The sequence below is a fragment of the Mytilus californianus genome, unplaced genomic scaffold, assembly GCF_021869535.1.
Source record: "Mytilus californianus isolate M0D057914Y unplaced genomic scaffold, xbMytCali1.0.p SCAF_2, whole genome shotgun sequence".
Classification (NCBI taxonomy): Eukaryota; Metazoa; Mollusca; class Bivalvia; order Mytilida; family Mytilidae; genus Mytilus; species Mytilus californianus.
This window is the reverse complement of record NW_026262668.1, coordinates 122,760,963-122,783,615: the sequence shown is the minus strand read 5'-3', so window position 1 is coordinate 122,783,615 and position 22,653 is coordinate 122,760,963. Positions and strand designations below refer to the sequence as shown.

Here is a 22,653-nt window from a genome sequence, read left to right as displayed (position 1 = left end):
TTTTGGTCTGTTTTTCTAATACTGTATGCAGTAGGTCAACTATATTTGGTGTATGGAAATATTTAATGATGTACATGTCAGTCTGACAGGTTTTATTTGACCTTGACCTCATTTTCATGGTTCATTGCTTATGTTTAGTTTTTGTGTTTTGGTCTGTTTTCTTAAACTTTAAGCAATAGGTCAACTATATTTGGTATATGGAATGATTGTAAGGTGTATATGTCTGTCTGGCAGGTATCATCTGACCTTCACCTCATTTTCATGGTTGATTGGTCAATGTTCAATTTTCCTGGTTAACTTTTATTCTTAGATATCTTAAGAAATAGGTCAACTTTATTTGATGCATGGAATGATTTTAAGGTGTACACGTCTGTCTGGCAGGGTTCAAATGACCTTGACTTCATTTTCATGGTTCATTGGTCAGTATAGAATTTCCATGGTTTGGTCTGTTTCTTTTATACTATAAGCAAAAGTTCATCTATATTCTGTGTATGGAGTGTACATGTATTTCCGGCTTGGTTTATCTGACCTTGACCTCATTTTCTTGGATCATAAATGTTAATGTGATACTTGTAATAAAACTTTATATGTAGAACTATCAACATAAAATCAATGGTCAGTATAGTAGGCGAGACATTTCAGCGTGTGCACTCTTGTTTTTTTTACCAATTGTTTATGTTTTTATACGACCGCAAAAAAATTTTTGTGGTCGTATATTGGTATGACGTCGTCGTCGTCGTCGTCGTCTGGCGTCGTCCGGCGTCGTCCGAAGACACATTGGTTTTCGCACTCTAACTTTAGTTTAAGTGAATGGATCTCTATGAAATTTTACCACAAGGTTCAATACTACAAAAGGAAGGTTGGGATTGATTTTGGGGGTTATGGTACCAACAGTAAAGGAATTAGGGGCCAAAAAGGGGCCAAAAATAAGCATTTTTGTAACTTCCAGACATAACTTGTGTGTTAGTGTATGGATATCTCTGACATTGTACCACAAGGTTCCATATCACAAAAGGAATGCTGGGATTGATTTTGGGGGTAATTGTCTCAAAATTTTAGGAATTAGGGGCCAAAAAAGGGGCAAAAAACAAGCATTTTTCTAGTTTCATGACAATAACTTGTGTGTAAGTGTTTGGATATTTCTGAAATTGTACTACAAGATTCCATATCACAAAGGGAAAGCTGGAATTGAGTTTGGGGGTAATTGCCCGAAACGTGTAGGAATTGGGGGCCAAAAAGGGGCCAAAAATAAGCATTATTCTAGTTTCCAGACAATAACTTGTGTTCAAGTGTATGGATCTCTCTGAAATTGTACTGCAAGGTACCATACCACAAAGGGAAGGCTGGGATTGAGTTTGGGGGTGATGAATCATAAGGGGGTTCAAACAATTTGGGGGGGGATTTTTTTTTTTTTTTTTTTTTTTTTCTTTTAAAATTTTCCATTTTAAGTTGGTTATTACTGATTTATATTTAAAAGCAAATAATAATGATATGGTAGGAGATACACACCAAACAGGATGTGTAAGTTATTATATAATAAGTATTGTGCAATAGCAAGAAATTTTCAATTGCACAGTATTGCACAATAGCAAGAAATCTTCAATTGCACAGTATTGCGCAATAGCAAGAAATCTTCAATTGCACAGTATTGCGCAATAGCAAGAAATATCCAATAGCACAATATTGCGCAATAGCCAGAAATTGTCAATTGTACAGTATTGCGCAATAGCAAGAAATATTCAATTGCACAGTATTGTGCAAAAGAAGATACTTCGTATAAATTGCTTATAACTTGATCAATTTCAATGGGGTTTTATTCATGAATTTTTGGGGTTCTTTAATATGCTGAATCTAACCGTGTATTAAGTTTTTGGATTTTGGGCCCCGTTTTTAAATTGGTCCACATTTAGGTCCAAAGGGTCCAAAATTTAACTTTGTTTGATTTCGTCAAAAATTGAATTATTGGGGTTCTTTGATATGCCGAATCTAACCGTGTATTTAGATTCTTAATTTTTGGTTCCGTTTTCAAATTGGTCTACATTAAGGTCCAAAGGGTCCAAAATTAAACTTAGTTTGATTTTAACAAAAATTTAATTTTTAGGGTTCTTTGATATGCTGAATCTAAACATGTATTTAGTATTTTGATTATGGGCCCAGTTTTCAAGTTGGTCCAAATCGGGGTCCAAAATTAAACTTTGTTTGATTTCAACAAAAATTGAATATATGGGGTTCTTTGATATGCTGAATCTAACCATGTATTTAGATTTTTGATTTTTGGGCCCCGTTATCAACTTTGTCCACATTGAGGTCAAAAGGGTCCAAAATTAAACTTTGTTTGATTTCATCAAAAATTGAATTCTTGGGGTTCTTTGATATGCTGAATCTAACCATGTATTTAGATTTTGGATATTGGACCATAACAGGTGAATGTCCAATTTAAAATTTTTAAGTTCTTAGACCACATTCATTCTGTGTCAGAAACCTATGCTGTGTCAAATATTTAATCACAATCCAAATTCAGAGCTGTATCAAGCTTGAATGTTGTGTCCATACTTGCCCCAACTGTTCAGGGTTCGACCTCTGCGGTCGTATCAAGCTGCGCCCTGCGGAGCATTTTATTGAATTTTGGCTCAGTTTCAAGTTGGTCCATATATATGTTTAGGTTTGTTTGATTTCATCAAAAATTGAATTATTGATATTCTTTGATATGCCCAATATAACAGTGTATTTAGATTTTTGATTTTGGGCCCAGTTTTCAAGTTAGTCCAAATCAGGGTCCAAATTTTAACGTTTTTGTTTGATTTCAACGAAAATTGAATATATGGGGTTCTTTGAGATGCTGAATCTAAGCGTGTAGTTAGATTTTATATTGTGGATCCCGTTTTCAAATTGGTCCATAGGGTCCAAAATTAAACTTTGTTTGATTTCATCAAAAATTGAATTCTTGGGGTTCTTTGATATGCTGATTCCAACCATTTATTTAGATTTTTTATGTTGGACCATAATTGGTAAATATCCAATTTAAAATTATTAAAGTACTTAGACCACATTCATTCTGTGTCAGAAACTATGCTATATAAAAAATTTAATCAGAGCTGTATTGCACAATTAATAGAAATTATAAGTAGAGTCTTAGTTAAAAATAGATATAGCATCATACGAATATCTAATTTAAGAGAAGAAATATAGTTTGAAATTTACTGTTCATTACATGTCATCTCATGCTTATTTATTGACAGATAATTTTAATTAACAAACAGATGTTTAAAACAAAAAACTGAGTCTGATAATATGGAGATGATTATGTCCAGTTTCTGAGGACAGGAACAATAACGTTGATTGAAATTTTGTTTATTTTAACATTTTTATAACTAATCATGGAAATTGAATATTAAAATGAATAAAGGATGGTTTGTGATGTATTCATTCCCTATACATTAGCTAATGTGTGTATTTGTTTGATTATTTTGTAGTTCTTTGTTATATTTCATTGTATTTCATGAGGTCCCCGGGGAAGATTAGTTTAACAGCTATATTATTTTTAAAAAAATGGAAATTTATATATTTCTACCTTTAAAAACTACACACAATTTGTATTACATATTTACAACATTTGTAATTAATTCACATTTATGAATATGGATAAGTGTTGTGTATTTACTTTTAATTGATTCATGCAGCAATTACCACCTATTATGAAGAAAAGAAAACATGTGGTATTCCTCAACTAACACACTTATAATTGGAGTGACAAATTTAATTTAAAAAAATGGTGTTTTCTAAGTGGTGTGGCTGAAAAGCTGATTTTAAATCCATCATCATTTAAATGCAATTTCTTGGGAATAACTGTAGGACTGCATTAATGGGGAATGATACTTTGGAAATTGTTTTTTTCATTTTTTTTTTGTTAATTGTTTTAGGAACTTCGTGATAGGTATTTTTGTATTTCTGTATAAATTAGTTTTCAGAATGCTATATATATATATATATTACTTTCTTTTTTAGAAGAAGCGAACCCCTTTAAAAACTTAGCTCATATTGTCCATAAAGAAATAAATTAATTAAATTCTTGGTTTACATGGATATGCTGAATCTGTCCAAATCGGGGTTCAAAAATTGAATATATGGGGTTCTTTGATATGCTGAATCTAACCTTGTATTTAGATTTTGGATTTTCAGGGCCCTGTTTTCAAATTGGTCCACATTAAGGTCCAAAATAAAACTTTTTTTTGATTTCATCAACAATTAAATTTAATCTAATTGTGTATTCAGATTTTGGATATTGGACCATGAAAGGAGAACAGATATAAGAAGATGTGGTATGAGTGCTAATGAGACAAATCACAATTTGTTAAAGTAAACCATTATAGGTCAAGGTACGGCCTTCAACACGGAGCCTTGGCTCACACCGAAAGGGCCCCAAAAATGACTAGTGTAAAACCATTCAAACAGGAAACCAACGGTCTAATCTATATAAAAAAAATGAGAAACGAGAAACACTTATGAACCACACCAACAACCGACAACCACTTATCATCAGTTTCCTGACTTAGGACAGGTGCAAACAAACGCAGCGGGTTTAATCGTTTTAATAGGCACCAACTTTCACCCTACTTGAAACAATAGTTTAACGTCACAACATAGAAAGACACACTATAAAATATCAATTGAAATGGCTTAACTCAATCAAAAGACATATTAAAGGGCCCCAAAAATAACTAGTGTAAAACCATTCAAACAGGAAACCAACGGTCTAATCTATATAAAAAACGAGAAACGAGAAACACTTATGAACCACACCAACAAGCGACAACCACTGAACATCAGGTTCCTGACTTTAGATAAAGGCAACAGTAGTAATCCGCTGTTCGAAAACTCATAAATCGATAGAGATAAAAACAAATCCGGGTTACAAACTAAAACTGAGGGAAACGCATCAAATATAAAAGGAGAACAACGACACAACAAAAACACAACATTAAAATGTAACACACACAGAAACGAACTATAATATAACAATGGCCATTTTCCTGACTTGGTACAGGACATTTTAAGAAAAAAATGGTGGGTTGAACCTGGTTTTGTGGCATGCCAAACCTCCCGCTTTTATGGCAACGTCAAACACAACACCAAAACGACAACATCACATGACAGGACCACAATACAAATAAATGGGAGAACATATAGGACAAAGAAACACACGAATAATAGCTAACAAAAGGTACTAGGCTTAAAATTCAATACGCCAGACGTGCGTCTCGTCTAAACAAGACCAACCAGTGACGCTCAAATGAAAAAAGTTTGAAAGCCAAAACAAGTACAAAGCTGAAGAGCACCGAGGACCAAAACTTCCAAAAACGGGTTTAAACGTTTTAATAGGCACCAACTTTCACCCTACTTGAAACAATAGTGTAACGTCACAACATAGAAAGACACACTATAAAATATCAATTGAAATGGCTTAACTCAATCAAAAGACATATTAAAGGGCCCCAAAAATGACTAGTGTAAAACCATTCAAACAGGAAATCAACGGTCTAATCTATATAAAAAACGAGAAACGAGAAACACTTATGAACCACACCAACAAACGACAACCACTGAACATCAGGTTCCTGACTTTAGGACAGGTGCAAACAAATGCAGCGGGTTTAAACGTTTTAATAGGCGCCAACCTTCACCCTACTTGAAACAAAAGTGTAACATCACAACATAGAAAGACACACTATAAAATATCAATTGAAATGGCTTAACTCAATCAAAAGACATATTAACAAAAACAAGTGAACATACACCGAACGAATTAATTTGATCTTTGACACAATGTAAATACAAAATTAATAGAACAAGGGGGTTAGATGTAAAACAATATCAGAGAGACAACCATAACCTTGGACAAAATGCCGCCAAATAAAATAATGTACACAGGTAAAATAAAAATAATTTTGTTATAAGGTATACATGGAATACGGAAATAATTTTGTTGTTCCTAGTACATTGTACGAGAACAAAAGTGAAAATTAATCGTCATACTAAACACTTATCAAAGATGGTATATATTAAAAATAGTGAGACTAGATATAACACTGAATAAGAAAACATTAAATAACAAATATACATTACAAATTGTAGCAACAGGTCAATTTAACAGTCCAATTTCAAATTTTTCAGTTCTTTGACCACATTTATTCTGTGTATGAAACCTATGATGTGTCAAATATTTAATTACAATCCAAATTTAGAGCTGTATCAAGCTTGGATGTAGTGTCCATACTTGTCCAAACTGTTCAGGGTTCGACCTCTGCGTTCGTATCAAGCTGCGACCTGCGGAAGATTTTATTATACGACCGCAAAAAAATTTTTGTGGTCGTATATTGGTATGACGTTGGCGTCGTCGTCGGCGTTGTTGCGACGTCGTCCGGCGTCATCCAGCGTCGTCCGAAGACACATTGGTTTTCGCACTCTAACTTTAGTTTAAGTGAATGGATCTCTATGAAATTTTACCACAAGGTTCAATACTACAAAAGGAAGGTTGGGATTGATTTTGGGGGTTATGGTACCAACAGTAAAGGAATTAGGGGCCAAAAAGGGGCCAAAAATAATCATTTTTGTAACTTCCAGACATAACTTGTGTGTTAGTGAATGGATCTCTCTGACATTGTACCACAAATTTCCATATCACAAAAGGAATGCTGGGATTGATTTTGGGGGTAATTGCCTCAAAATGTTAGGAATTAGGGGCCAAAAAAGGGGCAAAAAACAAGCATTTTTCTAGTTTCATGACTAACTTGTGTGTAAGTGTATGGATATTTCTGAAATTGTACTACAAGGTTCCATATCACAAAGGGAAAGCTGGAATTGAGTTTGGGGGTAATTGCCGAAACGTTTAGGAATTGGGGGCCAAAAAGGGGCCAAAAAACACATTTTTCTAGTTTCCAGACAATAACTTGTGTTCAAGTGTATGGATCTCTCTGAAATTGTACTACAAGGTACCATACCACAATGGGAAGGCTGGGATTGATGATGGGGGTAATTGCCTCAATATTTTAGGAATTAGGGGCAAAAAAGGGGCAAAAAACAAGCATTTTTCTAGTTTCAGGACAATAACTTGTGTGTAAGTGTATGGATCTTTCTGAAACTGTATTACAAGGTTCCACATCACAAGGGAAAGCTGGGTTTGAGTTTGAGGGTAATTGCCCTAAACGTTTAGGAATTTGGGGCCAAAAAGGGGCCAAGAAACACATTTTTCAGACAATAACTTGTGTTCAAGTGTATGGATCTCTCTGAAATTGTACTGCAAGGTACCATACCACAAAGGGAAGGCTTGGATTGAGTTTGGGGGTGATGAATCATAAGGGGGTTCAAAAAATTTGGGGGGGGGGATTTTTTTTTTTTTCCTTTTTTTTTCTTTTTTTCCTTTTTTTTTTCTTTTAAAATTTTCCATTTTAAGTTGGTTATTTCTGATTTATATTTAAAAGCAAATAATAATGATATGGTAGTAGATACACACCAAACAGGATGTGTAAATTATTATATAATAAGTATTGTGCAATAGCAAGAAATTTTCAAATGCACAGTATTGCACAATAACAAGAAATCTTCAATTGCACAGTATTGCGCAATAGCAAGAAATCTTCAATTGCACAGTATTGCGCAATAGCAAGAAATATCCAATAGCACAATATTGCGCAATAGCAAGAAATTGTCAATTGTACAGTATTGCGCAATAGCAAGAAATATTTAATTGCACAGTATTGTGCAAAAGAAGATACTTCGTATAAATTGCTTATTTCTTGACCAATTTCAATGGGGGTATATTCTTGAATTCTTGGGGTTCTCAATATGCTGAATCATACCGTGTATTAAGTTTTTGGATTTTGGGCCCCGTTTTTAAATTGGTCCACATTGAGGTCCAAAGGGTCCAAAATTAAACTTTGTTTGATTTCATCAAAAATTGAATTATTGGGGTTCTTTGATATGCCGAACCTAACCGTGTATTTAGATTCTTAATTTTTGGTTCCGTTTTCAAATTGGTCTACATTAAGGTCCAAAGGGTCCAAAATTAAACTTAGTTTGATTTTAACAAAAATTTAATTTTTAGGGTTCTTTGATATGCTCTATCTCAACATGTATTTAGATTTTTGATTGTGGGCCCAGTTTTCAAGTTGGTCCAAATCGGGGTCCAAAATTAAACTTTGTTTGATTTCAACAAAAATTGAATATATGGGGTTTTTTGATATGCTGAATCTAACCATGTATTTAGATTTTTGATTTTTGGGCCCCGTTATCAACTTTGTCCACATTGAGGTCAAAAGGGTCCAAAATTAAACTTTGTTTTTAAGTTCTTAGACCACATTCATTCTGTGTCAGAAACCTATGCTGTGTCAAATATTTAATCACAATCCAAATGCAAAGCTGTATCAAGCTTGAATGTTGTGTCCATACTTGCCCCAACTGTTCAGGGTTTGACCTCTGCGGTCGTATCAAGCTGCGCCCTGCGGAGCATTTTATTTTTCAATGTATTTACATATTTTACGTTTAATTTGTATCTGTTGCTGGTTTTTTTCGTTTGTTTAATATGAACTTCTTCACCTTATATTACTTTTATTTTACATTGTTTTTTGACGCATCGCTGCATAACACATATTATCACCCTACATTGATACTATTATAATGTATAAATTCCATTAATACATCCTCAGATTTGCACATCTACACATTTACATGAAAATGTTCACTTTACAATAGCTCACTGTGATACAAGAATATAACTGTTCATTTCTTAAGAGAAAAAAGTAAATGAATTATTAATCGAATATTGGATGTGGTAGACAATTAAACGAGACAGTCAAACGAAGTCCTTTCATCTTCTCCGATGCTTAATTGAAACCCGGGATGTTTGCATTAGTGATCAAATTTCCGATATATCAAAGCAAGATATGTGCTGTCACGGCGTCACTTTAGTGCGATGTTGTAATGCTCATATCTGAAGGATGGACAAATCCATCTTAAAGGCCTTCTAAGTCTCGTGTATTTACATGTACATAAATTGTATGAGGACACATGTAGTTGTCTGTTTTCTGTCTTTTGATATGCATTTGCTTTGATTTCCTTTATATGTAAAAATAAGAAGATGTGGTATGATTGCCAATGAGATAACTCTCCACCAGAGACCAAATAACATAGACGTTAACAACTATAGGTCCGTTTGATTCAAAGACAAAGTGTCATACTTTTATTAAAACTCTGTTAAATAATTTATATGGACCTACGTAATGAAATAAAGAGACGCGTACGAGACAAGAAATACTGTCTCAGTAATTAACCTGCAATATTATAATTTGATATAAGGATGCACATGGGTAGTAAAAAGTACTTCTACTTACTTTGACTTTCATCCCCCTTTAATTGACTTTATTAAAGGATTAAACACATTTTTTCTAGAGGTTATTGATGTGTAAATTGGGGCGATTATCCACACACTGAACAAAAGTCCGAAGGACTTTTATGTAAAGTTTGTGAGTCAGCGACCCAGTTTACACATCAATAACCTCTAGAAAAATGTGTTTAATCCTTATAATTCTCAAAACAAACATTTGAAATTTTTCATTAACAATTTTTGGTATATTGGCTACTGTTTACCATCAAATGTATAATTGACATTTCGTAACTAAGGAGTTAGCCGCCATATTGTCTGTCTGAAATCCATTGATGTTCGAATAATTCTATAAAATATAAAATTAATTGACACCTACATCAAAAACTTCATTTCAATGAGATATTATCCAAATTTGAAGCGTACAAGAAACTAACAGTTATGTATTTAAATTTTTGTTTTTTTCAATCTCAATTTGCTTGAACTCTTTAATCCCATACATTTGTATAGCGCATGAATAGACCACAGTGAAGGTTACGAAAATAGTTTCGGCAATATGGTCTATCGAAGTGTAAACCAAGGGGGGCAATGCTAACGGACCAATCAAATTCAAGTATTTGTAGATATGCAAATCATATAAGAATTATTAAATGTTATATCTTGGTTCAGTTCTCTGATACTAAATGAACTACAACCACAGAACTTGGTTAACGATTAATTATTTGGAAAGAATAACATCCTAACACAGTCATTATGGCAATGTGGCCTGCATTTTAGGCTTCATTGATCTACATGTCAAACATGTTTAAAAGTTAAAATTTTGACTTTGGAAATCTGGAAATTGCGACTTTTTCTAAGTATTTAAACTTTGACATTTTTAAAAAAATTTAGAAGGAGGAGACATGGACGCACATTATTAAAGCGTCATTTCAACATTTTGGAAATTTATATTCAGAAATTGTTTTTGTTGTTAAATTTAATATGAATTGTCATTTAATATTGAAGAGTTTTACTTCGGAAAGAACATGCATGTTGACAGAATAAAATGTTATTTCCCCATATTCCATGTTTCAGTTTTAACGAAACTGTCATAGGATCGTTAGATTTAAGGACATTTTGCATCCCATATTTTATGGTTGGTTTTAATGGCCTGTTTTGTTTCCCAAACGCAAGTCACTGACTTTGCCTTGTTTACACAATGGCAAATCAAACTGGCAAATATTCCATACATATTCAGGAAGACTCATGAGCTGCTCAGTTTTCTAGTTTTGGAATGTTTAAATGTAGATTTTTTTTTTTTTTGAAACATTGATTAAACACATACAGATGACATTTTAACGAAATGCTTCGAATGTATATTCAAGTTGGGAAAAGTTGTAAAAATGGTCTTGTTTATTAAAAAATGCTTATCTATATGAGGTGTATGTGTCTCCTCTTGCTGTTATAAACGACTGTGAATGTGACAATCGCGAACGTTTAAATACTGAGGAAAAGTAAAAAATTCTAAGTTTTAAGAAGTCGAAATTTTGAGTTTAAAGTTGACATTTCGAGATCAAAATAGTCGATATTTGGGTTTAAAGTAGAAATTTTGACTTTTAAAGTCGTGTGAATTTATCACTTATCATTAGTAATGTGATAACCATATTTGATAAATGGGTTCCTTGCAAGGTTCACATGACCTCGACCTCATTTCATGGTTCATTGGTCAATGTTAATTTTCATGGTTAAGTCTGTTTCTCGGATACTATAAGCAATAGGTCTACTATATTTGTTACACTAAATTATTCAAGGTAAGGTGTAAATGTCTGTCTGGCAGGTTCATCTGACTTTGGCCTCATTTTCATGGTTCATTGAAACTGGTTTGGTCTCTTTCTTGGATACTATATTAAAACAATAGTTCAACTAAAGTTGGTGTAGGGAATGATTATAAATTGAGATGTCTGTCTGGCAGGATTTATCTGACCTCGACCACATTTCATGGATTAGTGATACACGTTAAAGTACGTGGTTATGTACGTTTCTCCGATACTATAAGCAGTATGTCAACTATATTTTGTGTATGAAATGATTGTAAGGTGTGCATGTCAGTCTGGCAGGTTTTATCTGACATTGACCTCATTTTATTTTGTATTGGTCATTGTTTTCACGGTTCGATCTATGTTTCGGATACTATAAACAATAGGTCAACTAAAGTTGGTGTATGGAATGATTATAAGTTGTCTGTCTGGCAGGATTTATATTATCTGACCTTGATTTCATTGTCATGTATCATTGTATAATGTTCGGTTTATGTGATACTTGTAAAACATTATTTTTCCTTTTCAAACTAAAATCAATCATTGTCAGTATAGAGCAGCCGAGACATTTCAGCGTGTACACTCTTGTTTTACTGTTATCTAAGAATTCGAACAAACTCTGTAGTCCAACACGATAGCTTGCTACAGGATGTCTATATAAATACTCTTTATTTGCTGGGATATGTGTATCTTTTTATTTGAGACTGTTGCACATATTAAATATTATCAGAATATTGCATAAGAAGACGTTTTGGGGTTGGTTGTGCAAATTATGACATATTTTTGTCTTTACCTAAATTTGTTTTAATAACATAGAGTGTTGTTAACATTATTACATGTATTTCGATTTGGAAAATTAAGAATGCTCTTGATATTTTCTTCTTGGATTTTTTAGACCAAATATAAGCATTTTTCTTACCTGTCGATTATTTATGGAGAAATATTGATTCCCTTATACAAAAAATACTTCTTGAATGCTTTTATTTAACTTAATTAATTTTTTTACATGTACCATTGTTGGTATTTTACTCGAAACACTATGAACAGTCACCTGGTATGTTTCAGTGGTATCATGTAAGACCGTGCATTCAGCGCCCTCTAAAACTTGTTTTTTGAGAAGTAAGGAATTTTCTGATTTATTTTCTATAAGAGATATCTTTGTTTACTGTCTTAGATATTCGTTTACGTGTATATTTTATGAGTAGAGGACAAACAATTATTCAACTCTTCAATTAAACGCATATTCCTATCTGCTTCGATAAGAAAAAAAAATCACTGCTTTGGTATTAAGAAAAATGCATTGTTTTGAAAAGAAAACTGCATACTCCCATGTACTTTGATAAGAATAGAACAAAACAATTACGTTTCATCTAAATGTCATTTTTAGTCCCCTACCGACGAAGTCGAAGGGGACTGTAGGTTTGCACTCTGTCCGTCTGTCCGTCCGTCTGTCCATCCGTCAGTCCGGCAAATCAGTTTTTCAGACTTTTTTTCTTCATGCTTGAAGATATTGATTTGATATTTGGTGTATTGTTTTATCATGACGAGTTACAGGTCAAGTTCGATTTTCACGATTTTAGCTTTTCTCCTTGTTCAGTTAAAGCCCTTTCCCTAGAATTAAATTTTTGATGAAATACCGGTACTTATTAATTAGAAGATTTATGTTCAAAGGGAAATAACTCATTTTTTAAACAAATTTTAAAAGACAAAATGACATTTTGGATTTTTTTCCTTTTCTTTGGTAAATTGTTTGAAGAATTTAGTGGTAGATTCGTTTGTCATTCTTGAAGATATTGATTTGATAATTAGTATATAGTTTTATCATGACAAGTTACATATAAAGTTGGAATTTTGTCTCGGTCTGATGATTTTGTGCAGAGTTATGTTCTTTGCACATTGATTTTTGATGAAATACTTTATAATTACTAGATTTCTGGTCAAAGGGAATTAACTCATTTTTATACGACCGCAAAAATTAAAAAAATTTTGGTCGTATATTGGTATGACGTTGGCGTCGTCGTCGTCGTCGTCGTCGTTGTCGTCCGGCGTCGTCCGAAGACACATTGGTTTTCGCACTCTAACTTTAGTTTAAGTGAATGGATCTCCATAAAATTTTACCATAAGGTTCAATACCACGAAAGGAAGGTTGGGATTGATTTTGGGGGTTATGGTACCAACAGTTAAGGAATGAGGGGCCAAAAATAAGCATTTTGTAACTTCCAGACAATAACTTGTGTGTAAGTGTATGGATCTCTCTGACATTGTACCACAAGGTTCCATATCACAAAGGGAAGGCTGTAAATGATTTTGGGGGTAATTGCCTCAAAATTTTAGGAATTAGGGGCCAAAAAAGGGGCAAAAAACAAGCATTTTTCTAGTTTCATGACAATAACTTGTGTGTAAGTGAATGCATCTTTATGAAATTGTACCACAAGGTTCCATATCACAAAGGAAAGCTGGAATTGAGTTTGGGGGTAATTGCCCGAAACGTTTAGGAATTGGGGGCCAAAAAGGGGCCAAAAATAAGCATTTTTCTAGTTTCCAGACAATAACTTGTGTTCAAGTGTATGGATCTCTCTGAAATTGTACTGCAAGGTACCATACCACAAAGGGAAGGCTGGGATTGAGTTTGGGGGTGATGAATCATAAGGGGGTTCAAAAAATTTGGGGGGGGATTTTTTTTTTCTTTTTTTTTCTTTTTTTCATTTTTTTTTTCTTTTAAAATTTTGCATTTTAAGTTGGTTATTTCTGATTAATATTTAAAAGCAAATAATAATGATATGGTAGGAGATACACACCAAACAGGATGTGTAAATTATTATATAATAAGTATTGTGCAATAGCAAGAAATTTTCAATTGCACAGTATTGCACAATAGCAAGAAATCTTCAATTGCACAGTATTGCGCAATAGCAAGAAATCTTCAATTGCACAGTATTGCGCAATAGCAAGAAATATCCAATAGCACAATATTGCGCAATAGCAAGAAATTGTCAATTGTATAGTATTGCGCAATAGCAAGAAATATTCAATTGCACAGTATTGTGCAAAAGAAGATACTTCGTATAAATTGCTTATTTCTTGATCAATTTCAATGGGGTTTTGTTCTTGAATTCTTGGGGTTCTTTAATATGCTGAATCTAACCGTGTATTAAGTTTTTGGATTTTGGGCCCCGTTTTTAAATTGGTCCACATTGAGGTCCAAAGGGTCCAAAATTTAACTTTGTTTGATTTCATCAAAAATTGAATTATTGGGGTTCTTTGATATGCCGAATCTAATCGTGTATTTAGATTCTTAATTTTTGGTTCCGTTTTCAAATTGGTCTACATTAAGGTCCAAAGGGTCCAAAATTAAACTTAGTTTGATTTTAACAAAAATTGAATTTTTAGGGTTCTTTGATATGCTGAATCTAAACATGTATTTAGATTTTTGATTATGGGCCCAGTTTTCAAGTTGGTCCAAATCGGGGTCCAAAATTAAACTTTGTTTGATTTAAAAAAAAAATGAATATATGGGGTTCTTTGATATGCTGAATCTAACCATGTATTTAGATTTTTGATTTTTGGGCCCCGTTATCAACTTTGTCCACATTGAGGTCAAAAGGGTCCAAAATTAAACTTTGTTTGATTTCATAAAAAATTTAATTCTTGGGGTTCTTTGATATGCTGAATCTAACCATGTATTTAGATTTTGGATATTTGACCATAATAGGTGAATGTCCAATTTAAAATTTTTAAGTTCTTAGACCACATTCATTCTGTGTCAGAAACCTATGCTGTGTCAAATATTTAATCACAATCCAAATTCAGAGCTGTATCAAGCTTGGATGTTGTGTCCATACTTGCCCCAACTGTTCAGGGTTCGACCTCTGCGGTCGTATCAAGCTGCGCCCTGAGGAGCATTTTATTTAACTTTCCCTAGAATTAAATTTTTGATGAAATACTTTATAATTACTAGATTTCTGTTAAGAGGAAAATAACGCATTTTTTATGCCCAAGTTTTACCCTGGTCCGTCTGTACGTACGTACGTCCCAAAATTGGTTTCCGTTCTCTAACTTGAATTTGTCTCTACCAAATGTTATGAAACTTATACACAATGCTCATTACCACAAAACACAGATCAAGTTTGAATTTTGGTGGCGTCACTTTTACCGTTCTAGAGTTATGCCCCTTTATAAATGGAAAAAATGCAAAATTTTTAGTTTCCGTTCTCTAACTTAAGTTTGCCTCAACCAAATGTTATGAAACTTATACACATTGCTTATTACCACAAAACACAGATCAAGTGTGAATTTTGGTGGCGTCACTTTTACTGTTCAAGAGTTATGCCCCTTTATAAATTGAAAATTGCAAAATGTTTAGTTTCCGTTCTCTTACTTAAGTTTTCCTCAATCAAATGTTATGAAACTTATACACAATGCTTATTACCACAAAACACAGATCAAGATTGAATTTTGGTGGCGTCACTTAAACCGTTCTAGAATAATGCCCCTTTATAAATGGAAAAATTGCAAAATTTTTATTTTCTTCTAAATATCAAGTAAATTTTTTACGACCGCAAAACATTTTTGTGGTCGTATATTGGTATGACGTTGGCGTCGTCGTCGTCGTCCGAAGACACATTGGTTTTCGCACTCTTTCTTAAGTTTAAGTGAATGGAAATTTTACCATAAGGTTCAACACCACAAAAGGAAGGTTGGGATTGATTTTGGGGGTTATGGTACCAACAGTTAAGGAATTAGGGGCCAAAAAGGGGCCAAAAATAAGCATTTTTGTAACTTCCAGACATAACTTGTGCGTTAGTGTATGGATCTCTCTGACATTGTACCATAAGGTTCCATATCATACAGGGAATGCTGGGATTGATTTTTGGGGTAATTGCCTCAGAATTTTAGGAATTAGGGGCCAAAAAGGGGCAAAAAACAAGCATTTTTCTAGTTTCATGACAATAAGTTATGTGTAAGTGTATGGATCTTTCTGAAATTGTACTACAAGGTTCCATATCACAAAGGGAAAGCTGGGTTTGAGTTTGGGGGTAATTGCCCGAAACGTTTAGGAATTTGGGGCCAAAAAATGGCCAAAAAACAAGCATTTTTCTAGTTTCCAGACAATAACTTGTGTTCAAGTGTATGGATCTCTCTGAAATTGTACTGCAAGGTACCATACCACAAAGGGAAGGCTGGGATTGAGTTTGGGGGTGATGAATCGTAAGGGGGTTAAAAAAATTTGGGTTTTTTTTTTGTCTTTAAAATTTTCCATTTTAAATTGGTTATTTCTGATTTATATATAAAAGCAAATAATTATGATATGGTTTGAATAGGTAAATTAAATTTTTTTAAGTTCTTAGACCACATTCATTCTGTGTCAGAAACCTGTGCTGTGTCAAATATTTAATCACAATCCAAATTCAGTGCTGTATCAAGCTTGAATGTTGTGTCCATACTTGCCCCAACTGTTCAGGGTTCGACCTCTGCGGTCGTATCAAGCTGCGCCCAGCGGAGCATTTTATTAAAATTGGAGTTATCTTCCTTTGTGTATGATTAAAGTTAAATCAACTACAATCAATGCTTTATACAATGCAATGTTTAATTTTGACTTCTACTACTGATAAAACACAGATCAAGTTGAATTTGGGTAGTGTCACTTTAACCATTATTGAGTTATGCCCCTTTATAAATCGAAAGATTGCAAAATTTTTAGTTCCATTCTGTAACTTAAGTTTGCCCCAACCAAACATTATGAAACCTATACACAATATTCATTACCACAAAACTAAGATCAAATACAAGTTTTTTGTTTCCGTTTTCTAACTTTAGTTTGCCTCAACCAAATGTTATGAAACTTATACACAATGCTTATTACTACATAATACAGATTAAGTACGAAATTTGGTGGCGACACTTTTACCATTCTCGAGTTATGTCCCTTTATAAACATAAAATTGCTGAATTTTTCGTTTCCGTTCTCTAACTAGTTTGTCTCAACCAAATGTTATTAAACTTATACACAACCGTTCTAGAGTTATGCGTGTTTACAAATAGAAAAATTGCTGAATTTTTAGCTTCTGTTCTCTACTTAAGTTAGCCTCAACCAAATGTTATGAGACTTACACACAATGCTTATTACCTCAAAACTCAAGATCAAGTTCAAATTTGGGTAACGTCACTTTTACCGTATAACTATATGATATGCAAGCGGGGGCATCATCTGTGTCCACATGTGGACACTATCCACATTTATTATACTCGACGCAACTCCTCTGATACCACACAACAGAATTTCATGAAAACTTTTTAGATAATAAGGACATACTATGTAGATGTACATATCGACAGGAAATTACGGTTCATTTTTTTTTCTAGGAGTTACGCCCCTTTGAACTTATTTGCTTCAATGTACTACTGCAACAGTTTGTCATCGCAACTCCTCTGATACCACACAACAGAATTTCATGAAACCTTTTTAGATAATAAGGACATACTATGTAGATGTGCATATCGACAGGAAATTATGATTCAATTTTTTTTCTAGGAGTTACGCCCCTTTGAACTTATTTGCTTCAATGTACTTCTGCAACAGTTTGTCATCGCAACTCCTCTGAAACCACACAACAGAATTTCATGAAACTTTGTAGATAATAAGGACATACTATGTAGATGTGCATATCGACAGGAAATTATGATTCATTTTTTTTTCTATGAGTTACGCCCCTTTGAGCTTATTTGCTTCAATGTACTTCTGCAACAGTTTGTCATCGCAACTCCTCTGAAACCACACAACATAATTTCATGAAACTTTGTAGATAATAAGGACATACTATGTAGATGTGCATATTGACAGGAAATTATGATTCAATTTTTTTTTCTTATACAATTTTTTTTTCTTACACATATTTTATTTCTCCAATGATAATGTGGGGACGTGGGGTATGTGAGCGCGCTCACTAAGGTTCTTTAATTTTTTAAGATTTGTAAAAGACATTGTATTAAGATAAATGACATTTTGGATTTTTTTCCTTTTCTTTAGTGAATTGTTTGAAGAATTTAGTGGTAGTTTTGCTCCATTACAATGAATTTTTAACCGATAGGGGACTATGTATTGCCATGCAATACTCACAGAATGCTTGTTTCTCAAACATATTAGTTGTAACAGTAAATCAATTTCAATATCTGCCTTTGGTTTACAATTTTGTATATGTGCATGGAAAATACAAGAATAAGCTTTTATTCAGGCCATTAATACGGCGGTGTTCCAATTGTTATTGAATATTTGTATATAAAATTTGTAATATTGATATAACATTTACTTAAACATTAGGTAGAGGTCAGTATGGAGACCGGGATATTGTCCGCCAAGCTGAAGATTATTTGAAATGTGCAGCTGAACATACGATCAATTTTATCATACCAGAAATACACTATGCATTTTACAACGAGGTAACTGATGTCATGGCAACTGCTCTTGAAGATATTGGTGTTAAAGTTTGGGGGAAAAGAATACCAGTTTCTACAGACGTTCAGCATCTGGTAGAGAATTCCGGAAGTTACTCTGACGATGAATATGACGTTTACAATCGAATTAAGAGTGTTTCGGACGAGGAAGAGAATGACAATGAAGAGGATGGTGATTTTCACATTCCAAATGCAAGTGAATTCAAATCTTGTTATAATAGATTAAAACAATTAGAGAAAATCGAGATTACTCAAAAGCAATCTGAACCTGGAGATCTGTCAAATGACAAGAGAAGATATTCTGGTCTGATTGAAAGTCAAACGACGTGCATAGAGAAAGGAAATGCTAACAGTCTTAAAAGTATGTCGTTAACAATCCAATCGAATCATGGTAAAAATATCTTAAATGTGTCAAATATCAATGACAGATATCAGGAATATTCTCAGTCCACAAACTGTCCCAATAAACAAGATATACTGCTAAAGATTTTGGGAAGTGTACCAACATATAGTTTCGCAGATACGGTTGTGCCGGAAGTGATACAAGAAACGACCGGTGATGTCCTGGAAGCCAATGGAGTCAATCTTGACATAACGACGATGATCACGCTAGTATCCAGTATATCACACGGTGGTTGTAATTTTATCTTTCGGGAAAATATACTTTCACTTCAGGCCAAAGAAGAAAGAGAATGCCCTGTGCTCCCAGCATTGCAACAATATTTAAAAGGTACACATACTTATAGGACAAAATATTTTGCATGTGTACTGATTATGCTGAGAACATGTTGTTTTTATCATTATGATTAAATGACATTGGTAGCATCAAAGTGTGTTTTATAAATTTTCCAGAATGTAAACAGTTTCCTGTCATGATTAGCCTGTTCTAGGTTGATAATTTTGTCCTTGTCGTCTCAGTACTGATGTTATCACCTTATATTTTCTTTAAAAAAAAACAAGTTGTTAATACATGTATACTGCTGGGTAACCACGAACTTCCATCAAACTACAGCCGTAAGTCAGACAATAATGATTTTGTAAATTATTTATTGTTAGACAAAAGAAACATTACCCTAGTTATAATTTCAAAAGATAATTGCTTTAATGCTTTGACATTGCCATCAGTCATCAAACGCTTATGTAATGAGTATTTCTGAACATAGTATCAATAATAGCAGACTATTATCATGTATTGTCCAAGAAGTTTTGTTGCATGCTACCCAGATTCATCTGTTGCAATACCACTTTACGTAAATATTTTCTTCATAGTGTGTATACTTTTAATAGTGTGCCATTTTGAATATTGGATCAGCTACTTTTTCTCTTGTGACTAAATCATCAAATGAGTACATAGTGAATTGTCCGATGTCATATCAAGTATACCAGTATGTATAGATATATGAGTTGCAGTTCAAGTAATGGAATTAATTATTTTTGGTGTTTCATATAATTGTAAATTGCTGCTTTAGATAAATTGCATACTTTTGACAATCTGTTCAGTGAGATTGACACTTCTGACTTTTCCGTAAATCTAGATACGGTATATATAAACACTTATTGATCCTTTGAATAAACTTATTATTAAAGATTATTAATTTATCACCGTAGTTACATTTTTATACGACCGCAAAATTTTGCGGTCGTATATTGGTATGACGTTGGCGTCGTCGTCGTCGTCCGGCGTCGTCGTCGTCGTCCGAAGACACATTAGTTTTCGCACTATAACTTTAGTTTAAGTGAATGGATCTCTATGAAATTTTACCATAATGTTCAATACCACAAAAGGAAGGTTGGGATTGATTTTGGGGGTTATGGTACCAACAGTTAAGGAATTAGGGGCCAAAAATAAGCATTTTTGTAACTTCCAGACAATAACTTGTGTTCAAGTGTATGGATCTCTCTGAAATTGTACCGCAAGGTACCATACCACAAAGGGAAGGCTGGGATTGATGATGGGGGTAATTGCCTCAATATTTTAGGAATTAAGGGCCAAAAAGGGGCAAAAAACAAGCATTTTTCTAGTTTCAGGACAATAACTTGTGTGTAAGTGTATGGATCTTTCTGAAATTGTACTACAAGGTTCCATATCACAAAGGGAAAGCTGGGTTTGAGTTTGGGGGTAATTGCCCTAAACGTGTAGGAATTTGGGGCCAAAAAGGGGCCAAAAAACACATTTTTATACGACTGCAAAAAAAATTTTGTGGTCGTATATTGGTATGACGTTGGCGTCGGCGTCGTCGTCGTCGTCGTCGTCGTCTGGCGTCGTCCGGCGTCGTCCGAAGACACATTGGTTTTCGCACTCTAACTTTAGTTTAAGTGAATGGATCTCTATGAAATTTTACCGCAAGGTTCAATACCACAAAAGGAAGGTTGGGATTGATTTTGGGAGTTATGGTACCAACAGTAAAGGAATTAGGGGCCAAAAATAAGCATTTTTGTAACTTCCAGACATAACTTGTGTGTTAGTGTATGGATCTCTCTGAAATTGTACTGCAAGGTACCATACCACAAAGGGAAGGCTGGGATTGATGATGGGGGTAATTGCCTCAATATTTTAGGAATAAGGGGCCAAAAAGGGGCAAAAAACAAGCATTTTTCTAGTTTCAGGACAATAACTTGTGTGTAAGTGTATGGATCTTTCTGAAATTGTACTACAAAGTTCCATATCACAAAGGGAAAGCTGGGTTTGAGTTTGGGGGTAATTGCCCTAAACGTGTAGGAATTTGGGGCCAAAAAGGGGCCAAAAAACACATTTTTATACGACTGCAAAAAAAATTTTGTGGTCGTATATTGGTATGACGTTGGCGTCGGCGTCGTCGTCGTCGTCGTCGTCGTCTGGCGTCGTCCGGTGTCGTCCGAAGACACATTGGTTTTCGCACTCTAACTTTAGTTTAAGTGAATGGATCTCTATGAAATTTTACCGCAAGGTTCAATACCACAAAAGGAAGGTTGGGATTGATTTTGGGAGTTATGGTACCAACAGTAAAGGAATTAGGGGCCAAAAATAAGCATTTTTGTAACTTCCAGACATAACTTGTGTGTTAGTGTATGGATCTCTCTGAAATTGTACTGCAAGGTACCATACCACAAAGGGAAGGCTGGGATTGATGATGGGGGTAATTGCCTCAATATTTTAGGAATAAGGGGCCAAAAAGGGGCAAAAAACAAGCATTTTTCTAGTTTCAGGACAATAACTTGTGTGTAAGTGTATGGATCTTTCTGAAATTGTACTACAAGGTTCCATATCACAAAGGGAAAGCTGGGTTTGAGTTTGGGGGTAATTGCCCTAAACGTTTAGGAATTTGGGGACAAAAAGGGACCAAAAACACATTTTTCTAGTTTCCAGACAATAACTTGTGTTCAAGTGTATGGATCTCTCTGAAATTGTACTGCAAGGTACCATACCACAAAGGGAAGGCTGGGATTGAGTTTGGGGACGATGAATCATAAGGGGGTTCAAAAAATTTGGGGGGGATTTTTTTTTTTTTTCCTTTTTTTTCTTTTTTTCCTTTTTTTTTTCTTTTAAAATTTTCCATTTTAAGTTGGTTATTTCTGATTTATATTTAAAAGCAAATAATAATGATATGGTAGGAGATACACACCAAACAGGATGTGTAAATTATTATATAATAAGCATTGTGCAATAGCAAGAAATTTTCAATTGCACAGTATTGCACAATAGCAAGAAATCTTCAATTGCACAGTATTGCACAATAGCAAGAAATCTTCAATTGCACAGTATTGCGCAATAGCAAGAAATATCCAAAAGCACAATATTGCGCAATAGCAAGAAATTGTCAATTGTACAGTATTGCGCAATAGCAAGAAATATTTAATTGCACAGTATTGTGCAAAAGAAGATACTTCATATAAATTGCTTATTTCTTGACCAATTTCAATGGGGTTTTATTCTTGAATTCTTGGGGTTCTTTAATATGCTGAATCTAACCGTGTATTTAGTTTTTGGATTTTGGGCCCCGTTTTTAAATTGGTCCATTTGAGGTCCAAAGGGTCCAAAATTAAACTTTG

General features: G+C 33.9%; 1 protein-coding gene across 1 annotated transcript in view; it reads left to right on the top strand.

The window, feature by feature from the left end:
• Nucleotides 1-22,653, top strand: part of LOC127727791 (UPF0415 protein C7orf25 homolog) — a 51,318-nt gene that overhangs the window by 19,760 nt on the left and 8,905 nt on the right. Inside the window, exon 3 of the mRNA XM_052234908.1 lies at nucleotides 18,491-19,354. Coding sequence (XP_052090868.1) covers nucleotides 18,491-19,354 — 864 coding nt within the window. The remainder of the gene's footprint in view (nucleotides 1-18,490; nucleotides 19,355-22,653) is intronic.